General features: G+C 36.4%; 1 protein-coding gene across 4 annotated transcripts in view; it reads right to left on the bottom strand.

Annotated features, from left to right (window-relative positions):
- The window catches only part of Ptger3 (prostaglandin E receptor 3), a 216,126-nt gene that overhangs the window by 179,174 nt on the left and 23,186 nt on the right, over positions 1 to 13,766 (bottom strand). For 3 of the 4 annotated variants that reach the window (XM_046451007.2, XM_046451005.2, XM_046451006.2), the window contains exon 2: positions 786 to 965. In XM_046451007.2, coding sequence (XP_046306963.1) covers positions 786 to 965 — 180 coding nt within the window. Of the gene's footprint in view, positions 1 to 785; positions 966 to 13,766 lie in introns of those variants that run through there. The other variant, XM_058581590.1, reaches the window with a different exon arrangement.

Genomic DNA, 13,766 nt, shown 5'->3' on the forward strand with positions numbered 1-13,766 from the left:
AAAGAACATTGAGCAATTTGGGGTAGCCGCAAACTCTACGATACTTGAAATAAGAAGGTTTGGCTCTCATTCAGATAAGAAGTAAAACTATATATCAACCTACCAACACTTAAACTTTGTAAGGTTAGGACCTAATTTGATATATTGAACAATATTTAAATAACATCAATATTAATGAATATTAGTTACATCATACATTTTTTTCAACTTAATTAAACTTTTTAACATAAGCAGGAAAAAGTGACAGAGGAAAAGTGACAGAGACAATGAAAGAGAACACAGAAGACCAAATGTACTTGAAAAAAGAACAAGCTGCTACCCCTTGTTTTCAGTGATATATGGGTTTCTGTCCTCCATGTGCTCAGTATACTGGGATATTAACCATTCTTAGCCCCTCCAATAGACCAAGATCATTTATAATAAGTGTTTTCATCACATAAATAATCACATATTCAGCTACAAATGGCAGAGATCCATAAAAACACACTAGACTGTTATTAATATATTTTCCTTTGTTTATGCTTCAGTGCTTTTGGCACACAAGGAATTATCTATGCTTCTCAGACCATTTAGCTTTATATAAAAATTCCACTTCAATGCATAAACAGTGGCATGCCAGAGATGCCTAATTCACAAAGTTTAGGGCTACTTGTTATCAAAAGCTGTGAACATGCAAGTTGGTTAAGTGTTCTCTTTCATGCTCCTGTCTGTATTATTTCATTAGATAATGAGATGGGCTGCCCTTTCTGTCCATCACTAGAGCAGCTGGAGACAGCATTTGCTACCTGGCAAAACTTTCGAAGAAGGATCTTTCTTAGCAGCAGATAAACCCAGGGATCCAAGATCTGGTTCAGTGAAGCCAGGCGAACAGCTATTAAGAAGAAGTTGCATTCTTTCTGCTTTTCTGTCTGCGTTTTGCAATGCTCAACAGATGTCTCGTTGAAGATCATATTCAACATCATTATCTAAGAAAAAAGGACAGATAATTGTTCCAAAGATTAGTAAGGTCAGACCCATCTCCTCTACACAGTATGCAGCACATATTGGGCTTTCTATTTTTTTCTAGGCACATAATATTTATTATCTGTTCTTTTACAGAAAAAGCTTATGAAACTCTACAGGAAACAATACCCAACATTTCACAACTAGAACACCCAGAAATCTCTCTTACTTATTTACATATCTAGAACAATTTTCCTGACAATAACTTTTTTTTTTTTTTTTTTGGCTTGAGACATTCAGTTTTCAGCTTGTTGTTGTTTGAAGTAAAACAATACATACTAAGTAAAATAAATGTGGATTAAAATATTTAAGTGTTAGAAATGAGTAAGAGATAATTTTGTGATAGAAAATTGTACAAAATCTTAGTTGGTTCATCCCTAGCACTGCCAAAAAACTACTACTACAGCAACAACAACAAAATCATTCAAAATACTTTCTTGGTATGAAAATTAGCCCTAAGATGTTTGCTTTTACAAGTTGATACCACTAGATAAGCAGTAAAACAATGTGGGATTCTTCTGCCCCCCCCCCGAAACATCTGCATAACAATGAAATTATCTTCAGAGACTAGACTTTCCTAACAGACCAAGATATTTAGCATCTCTGATGCTTAAAAGTCAACGTGGCTGGATATCACCCTCCAGGTCATCTTGATTTGGGGTTGGGATGAGAGGGAGGCTTGTAAACTTTATCCTAACTATTAATCAGGTTTTCTTATGTAAACTACTAATACTCTTTCCAAGTTTGCACCTCCCTTGTAACTCAAAGTGCTAGTGTTTTCATATATTGGGTTTTCAATAAGTTGGTTGGTAAATGGAAATGATTAAATCAGGGAACATTTCCAATCTCCGGACACAGCCCTGAGTTATACAAGACGCTCCTAAGGATTTTCCCACATTTTTGGATATTTGACACAATGCAGCTTTTTAAAATGTAGAATACATTTTAATATGTTTAAATATGTTCCTATGCTTGGTCCTTAGAATTAAGAAGCTTGGAAATAACACATCTTGGAATTAACCAAATTCATCTGTCTTGTTGCAAGAAACACCTACTGGTTGTTTTTTTTTTTTTTTTTGCTGACACCCAAATGGGAGTCAACGCTCCCATAATAATCAAAATGCATTTTGACTTAAATGTCAGTAGTTTTAACTAAAAACAAGTCACTGACAAAAAGCAGAAGAAAAGGAAAAATAATAATCATGTTATCAATATTATTACATTAACATTTTCTACATCTAATTTGCCAGGGACCATGTCAAATTCTTTATATGTTAGCCGGGCATGGTGGTACAGGTCAGTAATCCCAGTGGCTTGGGAGGCTGAGACAGGAGAATCACAAGTTCAAAGCCAGCCTCAGCAACTGCAAGGCACTAAGCAACTCAGTGAGAACCTGTCTTTAAATAAAATACAAGAAATAGGGCTGGGGATGTGGTTCAGTGGTTGAGTACAATCCCCAGTACCAAAAAAAATTTTTTTTTCATATGCATTTAATTAATAGTATAAAATAGGTGCTATTCCTACTTTCTTCTTATAGTTGCAGAAGCCAAGATTCAATGATGTGAAAGGCTGAGCCAAACTCAAATATAAGTTCACTAGTACATATGACATGTAGTGTTTTACAATTTTGTTTTTGGTCTCCCTCCACATACTAGACTAAACTCATGGCAGGAATTTAGGACTAGTTTTCCCCCCACTAGTATATTCCTAGTGCCTAGACCAATATTCAATGCACAGTAGGTGCTCAATAAATATCTGTAAATGAATAAATGTTTATACTTGAAGGAATATATTATGTGACACATGTACGAGAATATAACATTACATGACAAATTTATTTATTTAAATATAAATTATATTTACAATAATACTTATGAATGAATATTTGTGATTTTCACAAGAGAAAAAATGTATATAAGATGTTCAAACTCATTAATCATCAGAAAAATGCAAATTATGACAAAATAAGTCATTCTATACCCACTAGGTCGACCTCAATGAAGACAGGCTACCATATCAAATGTTAGTGAGGGTGTGGAGGAAGGACCACCCTGACACACTAACAGTAGGCACGTAAACTGGAGCAGCGATTTAGAAAACAAGCTGGCTGTTTCATCTGAGACCTGCCAGCAATGCCACTCCTCCGCCTATACTGTCCCACCTCTCTGCTCCAGAAGTTGTGTATAGGACTGTTCCTAACAGCACTACTCATGATAGTCACAGGGCAGGCACAACCCCAACATGCATTCATGTTCACAAGCATGCAAAGGAGCTGCCTTTTTTTTAATAACTATTTCCTAAATTTACCTTTCTTCACCTACACAGCTACTGAGTACTTACAGTATGGCTAGAGCACAGTGAGAAGTTGGAACTAGCAACATTGATGATTTGGTGAATGATACAACTTTGCACATATTATGTTAAATAAAATGTATATTATTGAAATTAGTGTAACTTGTTTACTTTTTTAATGTCTCTGTAGAAAGCTTAAAATTAAATACATGCCTTGCATTTGTAGCTTATAGTACTTTCGTAGGAGACCCAATCTCTCTCCTAGGGCTCACACTTCTGTAGATGTTCTGCCCCCATATCCCAAATGGATTCCAGGATTCCTGAGCATTAAAACACCCCCAACCATACACTCCCAACAATGGCCCTTCCTTTCTTCCATCTCAGGCTCCACACTTCAGAATCATCATTGAATTTTTCAATGTCTCATCTTCTGTGATGCCTTTTGTGACATTCTTATCTTAGTTAGGATCCCTCCTCTCATTTGAATTAGAGCAGTGACAGACACCTATGTGGTGCATGCAATGGAATGAGTGCTTGTTCCACCAGAATCCACATGTTGGAGTCTTATGCCCAGTGTGATGGTGTTAGAGGTGGGGCTGTGAGGAGGTAACCAGGTTCAGATGAGGTCTTGAAGGTGGAGCGCCCATGATGGAATCAGGGTCCTTAGAAGAAGATGGAGAGAGATCAGAGCACATTCCCTCTGCCATGTGAGGACAGCCAAAAGATAGCTCTCTGCAAGCCATAAAAAGGGCTGAAATCAAATCAACCAGCCCCTTGATTGTGAACTTTCCAGACTCAGTACTAGGAGGAATAAGTGTTGTTTAAGCCATCCAGTCTATGGTGTTCTTTTATAGCAGTCTAAGCAGAAAAGACAGTGCATATAGATATCAAGCCATCAGATTCAGCTTCTTAACCCTAGCTCTGACCAAATCCTCTCCAACTATAAAAATGTCAATATCCTCCCAATGTCCACAAAACAGAAATTTAACTATGGTATTTAAAGACGTTTAAGTTACTAATTCAACGTATCTTTTCAGATAGTCAGATTACCACAATACCTGACAAAATTATCATTCTAGAAACAAGAGGGGATCCAGTGGGCAACCAGTGGTCAACCATATATTTTGACACTGTGATTTCACTTATGGGAGTTTTTCCAAGCAAAAATTGTTACACAGCTAAAAAAAATGTCCAGGGCTTGAATTGTGGCTCAGTGGTAGAGTGCTTGCCTAGCATGCACAAGGCACTGGGTTCGATCCTCAGCACCACATAAATGTAAAATAAAGATATTGTGTCCACCTAAAACTTAAGAATAAATATAAAAAATAAAAAATAAATGTTTAAAGAAGCATTGTCTATATTTGTAAGAAACTGTAAACACATGTATCTCTAACATAAACGTAAAGCTTAATAAAGGACAACTGATTCATGTAAGAGTTTATATAAGAATTTATATGAAAGAAGAGTTTATACCATAGTATGATATATGAAAATTTTTATTGGTATTACAATTATATTGTGTAAAATAGATTTTGGAAAGGAATGGAATTATTGAAAAATGATTTATTACTAAACAAAAGTCAATAGGTTAATTTAAAATTTCATGTACATGAAAGCATTTTATGTGATCTAAGGAAATCTTTTCCTTATAGAAGGTGAATAATTATTCCTTCTGTTAATTAATATTCACTACTGTATATCATATTTACTTAAATTATTTCCTTTAATATCTTCTGATGTTGACTCATACTCCTGTGGACTGAGTACTACTACTTACTGTAGTTGGAAAAGCAAGCAAAGTAATGTACCTTCTCCTCCAGAGATATTCATTTTTCAGTTTCTGGAACCTAGAATATAGTACTGTACATGGTAGAAAAGACTCTGCAGGTATGAAGAAGGATAAAGACCATGAGATGAGACATTATCCTGGGTTTTCTGGGTTGACCCCATGTAATCACATGGGTCGTTAAAATGGAAGAATCTTTGCCAGCTGTGGTCTGAAGGAGATACGACCACAGAATAGTCAGAGGAATGCAATGCTGCTAGTTTTGAAGATGAAGATGGGGAGCCAGGAGTGAAGGCGTACAAGTGAACTCCTCTAGAAATTGGAAAAAGTAAGGAAAGTGTTCCGTTAAAGCCTCTGGAGTGTAATGCAGCCATGTGAGCCCAACACTTCTGACCCAGACTTCTGACCTATAGAACTGTAAGAGAAATTACTGGGGATTCTAAGCTACCAAAAGAGTAGCAATTTTAACAGTAGCAATAGAAAACTGATACACCCATGTGCTGAGCTCCAATAAATATCAAGGGAATGAGAGGGAATAATCTTGCAAATTATTTGTTCTCTCTCCCAAATAAAACATCCTAGCAAGTCTGTTTACATTCTTCACTTTCTTAGGAAACTTTATTTAAAAATATATAAAAAAAAATTAAAAGCAAATTTCTCATCCAACACCCATCTTCATTATCTTAATTTCTCAATTTGCAAGATGCAAAAATCAATGCTTCTTAATCCAGTGTCATTTAGTGAGATTTCACTGTATTTAACTAAAAAGTACAAAGTTACTACTTTTCAACTCAGTTGTCTTTATTGCAAAAAGCATTTATTCATTAATCTTTTTTTCTTTGTTTCATAACAATTTCAAAAGTTTTGCCTAGCTTTTGCCTTACTTCATCCAATAGTCAAATATATTTGACCACTTACCATCTTCCAGGAAGCATTCTAGGCCTCATCTAAAATTATATAAAAACTCACTTAAATTGTATTTTTTAAATTTTCTTCTATGAAATAAAGTATTAAATTTCTTTAACATTTTATGATCAGGAAAAAAATTCACAAAATTACTTATTACAATGTGATTTCAGTCATCTTACACAGCCCTTCTTTAGTATTTTAAAATTAATATTTTTATGAGGCTAATAATTTAAAATTATTTTTCGAAGGCTAACATAGGTTTCATATGCCTTACTGTAATTTCCTGTAATTTATTATCGACAATGCAATGATTATGAAATTAGGAAACTAAGTTCTGTAAGCAAGAGCTGGCACATGAGTAGAGACACTCTAGCTTTTCCCAGAAATCATGAGACGTGCAATATGAAGATAATTGGAATTAGAAGCAGTGAGCATGATACGGCCATTTCCAAATGGCAGCAGAGATCCAACTAGGGCTCCAAATCCTCATCTAATTTTGAACATAAATGCAAATTGTCATCTATCTGCTGACCTCCCTATACTTAATGAGATAAACAGCGCTTACCATGTCTGTAAGTGTTATATGTGTTTGCAAATATTTTTTAGATTATTCAGACTTTGAGAGAAAAACCTTTGATATGAATATGTAGATTTCTGGTGGAATTAAAATAATAATAATACTTCTTATGAGTGCAATTCTCCTTCCACAGGGAGAAGATACAAAGAAAAAACTAAATATTCAACCATCTCATCTCAGAGGTTCCTTCAGAACAGCCTCATCTAACAAGCGATCCCTTGGAGGAGCAGTGAGACCAGTCCTGTCTGAACAGAGGTGCCGATGTTCTGCCAGCATCCTCTCCAGTCTCCATGGGACTTCCCAAGTTCTCTAGCCTCTCCGCTTCCTGTTCTCAGTTGGAATGAGAGCTCTTTACATACTGGAGGTATCCAGAAACACAATTCTATCAGTGAGCTCCCAATTTTCCACCCCTACCTACTGTGAAGTGCAATAATGTTGCTCCATCCTAAAGGAAAAAAAAGTGAAAAAGTGAGTTAGTTGTCCCTTTCCAGGACAAAATTCTCTTAAATGTGTGAAGCAATTAACTGGGGAGAGTTTTTTTTTTTTTTTTTTAATTTTCCACATTTGGATTTTATTTGATTTGATTGAAGTGGGATTTATAATGACACATTTAAAAATCTTTGGTACTTCAGTAGAGCCTTGGGTTGTGGGCCATGCATTGTTAGTGAAGATGATAAATGAGTAAATCCATAACAACTAATTTGTGGGGGAGGAGATGAACTTGGTTACCTTCCCTCGGGCTCTGTTATGGGATGTTTACACATTTCCAGTTTATTCCTCACGTAAGTCTTTAAGAGAAATTTCCTAACAGCCCATTTTTTATCTATGATGTTTTGTTTTCCATAATTCTCTGTTGTTAGGCCTTCAGAGAATAACCTGCTCTACTGGAAATTCCCCCCTATCGTTTGATAAATGTGTTGCATTATAATACACAGAAACCAGTCTGGGCCACTTAATTGCATCATTTGAAGGATTTTCCTGGGAAGAAACTTCACCATGGATTAACAAACCATTGCAGTTTCTCCAGTTGTCCTCTCTGCCTCCCAGACTCTGTCCTCTCAGAAGCTTTCCTTGCCTTATCTAATCTGAGCACTTTGCAAACAAACAACTCATAAACATTTTAAAAACTACTAGTCGTTGTGTCATTTCATCTTTACTATATATAATTTTCTAAAGGTTTTTAAGACAACAATGGATTAGAAATCAGAACAGCTGAATTCTATTGCTGGCTCTGCCACCATTTATGACTTCAGGAAAGTCATTTACTCTCCAGGCTTATTAAATTCACTAGTGGGGCAGACTGGATGGCCTCTGCATGGACTCATATGGTTAAATATTTTTTTTTCTGATGAATTCTGAAGCAAGGCTTGAGAATAAATAATAATTTAATTGGGAAAAAATAAAGAAACCTAAAAGAAAACAGGTGTCCCTTTTTATGAAAGAGAAAATTCCTCTTCAGGAAACCTCCAAATGTGACTTTTGGTTAGGAATAAATAGAGGAGAGAGGAAAATTAGAAAGTTAGAAAGCAGATCATGTATGAGAACAGGGATCAAATTCATGAAGCTTTGGGGGGAGATTCCTTAGAAGTGGCAGACTTAGGAGAACACACTAAGCAAGAGTCAAAGGTCTTTCAGAAATCTGACTCTGTTCTGCTTCTGGTTCAGAGGCCATTTGCCTAACTTTTGATCTTAATTTTTTCCCTCCTCTCCAGCATGATTAATGCCTGCTTACTGCATATCTTCTCCATCTGGTAGTGCAGTTGCAAAAATTAAAGTAAGATAAGAATAATGAGCACCTTCAATGTACATAGCATACCTCTTCCCACCCCCCGGGCACTATTGCATTATTGCATATGCTTCTACAAGAAAGTGCTTTGACAAAGAAGAACATTGGATGCTCAGAGGAGTATAGAAAAAAATGGATGTGTGATTTGTATGTGTGCTCTCCTAACATTTCAACCTACTATGAAGTTTTGCCAAAAAAAAAAAAAAAAAAGAAAGAAAGAAAGGAAAGAAAACACATCTTAAATTCACACTTTAAAAATGTTTGTAATGCAGAATATTTATTCCATCAACACACAGAGGACCTCAAAATTGTAAAGAACCCAGCAGCTGGATGCAGCATTATTTGTAACATAATATGCCTCTCAATTAGTATGAACCATAAATTCTGGGTGATTTGGCTCAGTATAGCTTACATATATGTTATATCCAGATAAATGTTTATCTTCTTATTAGAACAACCAAAAAATGTCAGTAAACAAGTATTAAATTCTGGTCAAAAAGGGGAAGGCAAAATCTACACCATAAAAATATTCATTCTTTGGAGTATAGATGGTAGATTAGCTTTGTGATGCATGAGTAGGAAAATCTATATCTATTATGTTTCTAATCCTTATACGGTAGGTGTCAAAAAAAAGTCTAATATTTTATATATATTTTACTATCAAGGTTTAACAATCATTAATCTTTAAAAATGTTAAAATTGAAGATAATTTTTTCTCCCCCCAGTTTCATTTAAACCTGAAATATTCAATCCTGTTATCCTCCCAGAGAACTACAGTATTAGTGATAATAAAAGCAGTTGAACGCTTAAAGGAAGAATCAGAGATGTTAATTAGTTTTGTATTGAGGGATATTCACCTCAGCATAAAAATAAGAAAAAAAAAGCCTAAATGGTAAATAATGGGACCTATTAGAATTGTAGAAATCCGCTGTATGCATTTTGTATCCGCATTCAATGCTGCCACATAAAAAATCGTATTTTGAAGACTAGTAGCCAGGATATGTTCAGGATTGAAAAGGAGAAACAAGGGGCTGAGTGATGGCTCAGTGGTAGAGCACTTGCCTAGCATGTGTGCGGCACTGGGTTCAATCCTCAGTACTGCAAATAAATAAAATAAAGGTCCATTGACAACTAAAAAAATGAAAGTTAATAAATAAAAAAGAAAAGGAGAAACAAATGTTTCACACCATTTTGTCCATTCACATTTCTTCACACTACCTACTCCACCAGACCTAAACATAAAAACAGATGGTTCACCCCAGATCTTTGGGTGTTCAATTTGAAGTCTCTGATGTTAGGTAAAACGATGATCAAACATATTTTTCTCTGGTTAAAATGTCTTTTAGTACAGGGGTGTCAGTCACAGCCCTCTAGGATGGGACATGAGTCCCCCCTTTTGGTCCTCCAGTATAATACTAGCCCAAACCCTTAACACCAAGGCTCCTGTCCTAATTCTCACCATCCCTCACCTGCACATCCAGACTTCATTCAGTTCTTCAAAAGTGCCAGTTCTTTCTTGAAACTTTAGAACTATTGATCCTGGGATCTTAAAACTCTCATTGCCCCTTCTTCTCTTGACTAATTCTGACTTATGTTTTGTGTGGACTTGAATAAGCAGGTGTGTAGTAGGTTCCTTACCAAAAGCAAATCTTAATTCTTTAATTTCCCTTTGAAGGTTTTTAAAAATTATTGTTTGCTTTAATTGTCACTCTCATTACATGAATATTTCTATCATAGTAGGGACCCATTTCTTTCATTTTGGTATATCATGGCAAGGACCTAACCTAGAACATAAATGCATTGTAGACTAATCAATATTTTTTCATGAGCAAATGAATGGATGATAGTAAGGGTACAGTATATTCTACATATTTGGGAACAACAGATTCCAGAATTTCACAGAAAAAATCCCCCAAGATTCATCCCTAATCAAGACTCCAGGCCTGCCTGCCTGCCTATTTGCCTGCCTTCCTTCCTTCTTCCCTCCCTCCCTTCATCCCTGCCTCCTTTCTCCCCTCTTTCCCTTCAGGATGACAATTTCAATCTAGGTACTGATGGACTCAGGCACATCTTCTTGTCAATCATAATTTTAAGTGAAATGTTCGAGTGTTCAGATAATAGCTACAGTAGTAACCCTGAAGCTGATAAATTGTGCTAAAGAATCCAAAGGAGAAGTTTGTTGGGAGTCGCCAGGCTCCAAAGACTAACTTCCCCATCCCCCAAGAAGAGCTGTCCAATGGTGAGCCCTGCTGGCTCACATGATCTTGCTGTCCAATGGTGAGCCCTGCTGGCTCACCTGATCCTTACCCACCAATCAGACTAGCCATGCTGGCTCACCTGATCCTTACCCTCCAATCAAAAAGCACCCCATGCCAACTGTCAAACCACCCCTGGCTCTATAAATATACAGAGCTGTTCCACAATAAACCAGCATTTGCTCGCCTTGTTCCTTCTTTCAAAGCTGCTGTTTAAAATAAAACATATTGAAAGGAAGAGGGGCTGGGGTTGTAGCTCAGCGGTAGAGCACTCACCTAGCACGTGTGAGGGCCTGGGTTTGATCCTCAGCACCACATAAGAATGAAATAAAGATAATGTGTTCAACTACAACTAAAAAATAATAAATATTAAAATTTTTTTTAAAAAAGAAAGGAAGATTCCTATTGCCTATTTAATATTTTTTTTTCAAAAATATAGCCCAAGGAAGAAAACATGTGTATCAGCATAGTCTTTAATAAGGATACTTGGTCTCAAATTTTGAATACATAGTGTCAAAGTCCTTTTATTGCTATAACAGTGTCACACATGATTTTAGTACCCCATGCTTACAGAATTCTTGTCCATAAATGAGTTCATATCTTATAATAAATATTTAAAGTACTCATCAGAGTCTAAGGGATAACATATGTTTGAGTCTCTTTTCTGCAGCTATAACAAAATACCACAGACTGGGTAATCTATAAACAATAGAAGTTTATTGGCTTTTGGTTTTGGAGGCTGGCAAGTTCAAGAACCTTGTACTAGCACTTCTGGGAGCCTTCACACTGTGTCAAAACATGGCAGAAAGGCAAGTGAGCACATGTGGGACAGAGAGGAAACTGGGCCAAACTCACCTATTTTATCAGGAATCTCCCCATAATAACTAATGCCAATTTAACAGCACTACCCGTTCATGAGGGAAGAACCCTCATGACCTTTTAAAGTTCTTTCCTTTTAGTACTGCTACAATGGCAAACTAAATTTCAATATGTCTTTTGGAAGGGTCATTCAAACCACAGTACACATCAATAACAGTTCAATTTACTTGCAAAATTTCTGCCATTGTTAGGCTTCCAAGTATTACTGGCATCTGGAACTCCTAACATTGTATTAAATTATTCTCTTGTTTTCACTGCAATATCTTCATGAAATTCCCCAGCTTTCTTTATAGTCAACTCTCTCTGTTGGTTGTAAATATGGGCTGAGTAATCATGCAATGCCAGATCCACAACTAGAGCAGAAAAAAGTATAAAAGTGTCACAATATATAACAGCACTTTTCCTTTTTCTTTCTTTCCTTTTTCTGTGTGTGTGGTGGGGTACCTGGGATTAAACTCGGGGGTGCTGTACACTGAACTACATCCCCAGCCTTTCTTACTTAATTTTGAGACAAGGTCTTGCTAAACTTTGAGGCTGGCCTTAAACTCGTCATCCTCCTGCCTTTGGCCTCCCAAGTATTTGAGATAACAGGCATGCACCACTGCAACTTTTTCTTTGATGTTAGAAATATTCTGTGATTTCTCTCTCCTTTTGAGGACACTAGGTAGCAGTGCTAAAGACATTGATTTTGCAGCCCCCTCACTTCACAGGTCCAAGCCATAATGAAAATTGTCAATAACAGTCCCTGACTTATAGCAAGAACTATGCAGGTTATTACCTAATGTTTTATTCAGTGTTTTTTGTTGTTGTTTGGTTTTTGGAGCCAGGGGTGCTTAACCACTGAGCCAGATCCTTAGCTCCCCTTTTTAAATTGTGTTCAGGCAGGGTCTTGCTGAGTTGCTTAAAGCCCCGTTAAGTTGCTGAGGCTGGCTTTGAACTCACAATTCTCCTGCTTCATCCTCCCAAGATGTTGGGATTAGAGGTATATGCCAAGTGCCAAGCTATTTCACTCATTCAGATATTGAGTATAATGAAAGTCATGCCATTATAATAGGGAAAATGCTTTGGGAGAATTCATTTATTCCATGTAGAAATTTCCAAGAATGTGTTTCTGCAGAATTTCTTCAGTGTCACCTCTTAAGTCTTTGAATTTAAATTAGGAAGAGGGTAGCTATGACATAACAGTATGATAACTTGCTATGTCCACGACACTGTCTCCTTTTCATCCTGTCACCCAGGAAGATGTATGTAGCAGCACTGTAATACATCTTCAAAATCCTTTTATTGACCTCAGAGTTGGTAGGTGACAACCATCCAGTGTCACGTAATTATTACATTCTTCATTTTTCAAACTACTTTTGTGGAAATATCCTACTTTTTCAGGAAGTCAGATTTTAAACTATCACTTAAATTATGGTCAGCACTTCAATTTTATATCAGGTTTGAGGGGAGTTTGAAGAAGATTAAATTCTCATTATAGTTAATGCAGGAAAATGAAAATTTTTAAACTGTTCATCTTCTATATTTACCCCCTTAGGCTGCTTTTGTTTCATCCATTGATTTATTTGGATTGATACCATTTGGTCCAGCACAAAGTAAATAATAGCAAGAAGAAGGAACAAACATGAGGAAGAAAATTATTTTTCCTATAATACAAAGTCCTAATTCCTCTGAGAATCAGAGTTTCTGTACAAGCTAAGCAAATCATATCACCTGACTCCATTTGTTCTCTCCCTCTTTAAAGTATGAGCTCCATGAAAGCAATTTTTATTGCACCATTTAGCTTCCTAGGGAAGGTTTTTTTTTGGTGGGAGAGGGAATCCTGGGAATTCAACCCACTGGGAATTTACCACTGAGCTATATACCTGTCCCTTTTTATTTTTTTTATTTTGAGACAGGGTCTCACTAAGTTTCTTAAGGCCCTGCTAAGTTGCTGAGGCTGGCCGTGTTTGTGATCCCCCTTGTCTCAGTCTCCCACGCCACTGGGATCACAGACATGCACCACACCCCTCCTAGGGAAGATCTTAAATAGGTAATCATAAAATTATTCATGCCATTATCATAGAGAAAATGCTTTGGGTGAATTCATTTTAATACACAATTCCATGTAGAAATTTCCAAGAATGGTTTTGAGGGATTGGGGGATGGATGGGACCAGGAAATATCTAGCACCTCACCCCATTTGACCAGAATAGCTCTGTTTTAATCTGTTTTTCTTAAGCTATTTATTAAAATAAATCACTCAGCTAAAAACAAAAGTGGAAAATCGGTGTTTTTTTT

The sequence above is a fragment of the Marmota monax genome, unplaced genomic scaffold, assembly GCF_021218885.2.
Source record: "Marmota monax isolate L192 unplaced genomic scaffold, Marmota_monax_Labrador192_F-V1.1 WCK01_AAM20220418_F8-fsc00023, whole genome shotgun sequence".
Taxonomy (NCBI): Eukaryota; Metazoa; Chordata; class Mammalia; order Rodentia; family Sciuridae; genus Marmota; species Marmota monax.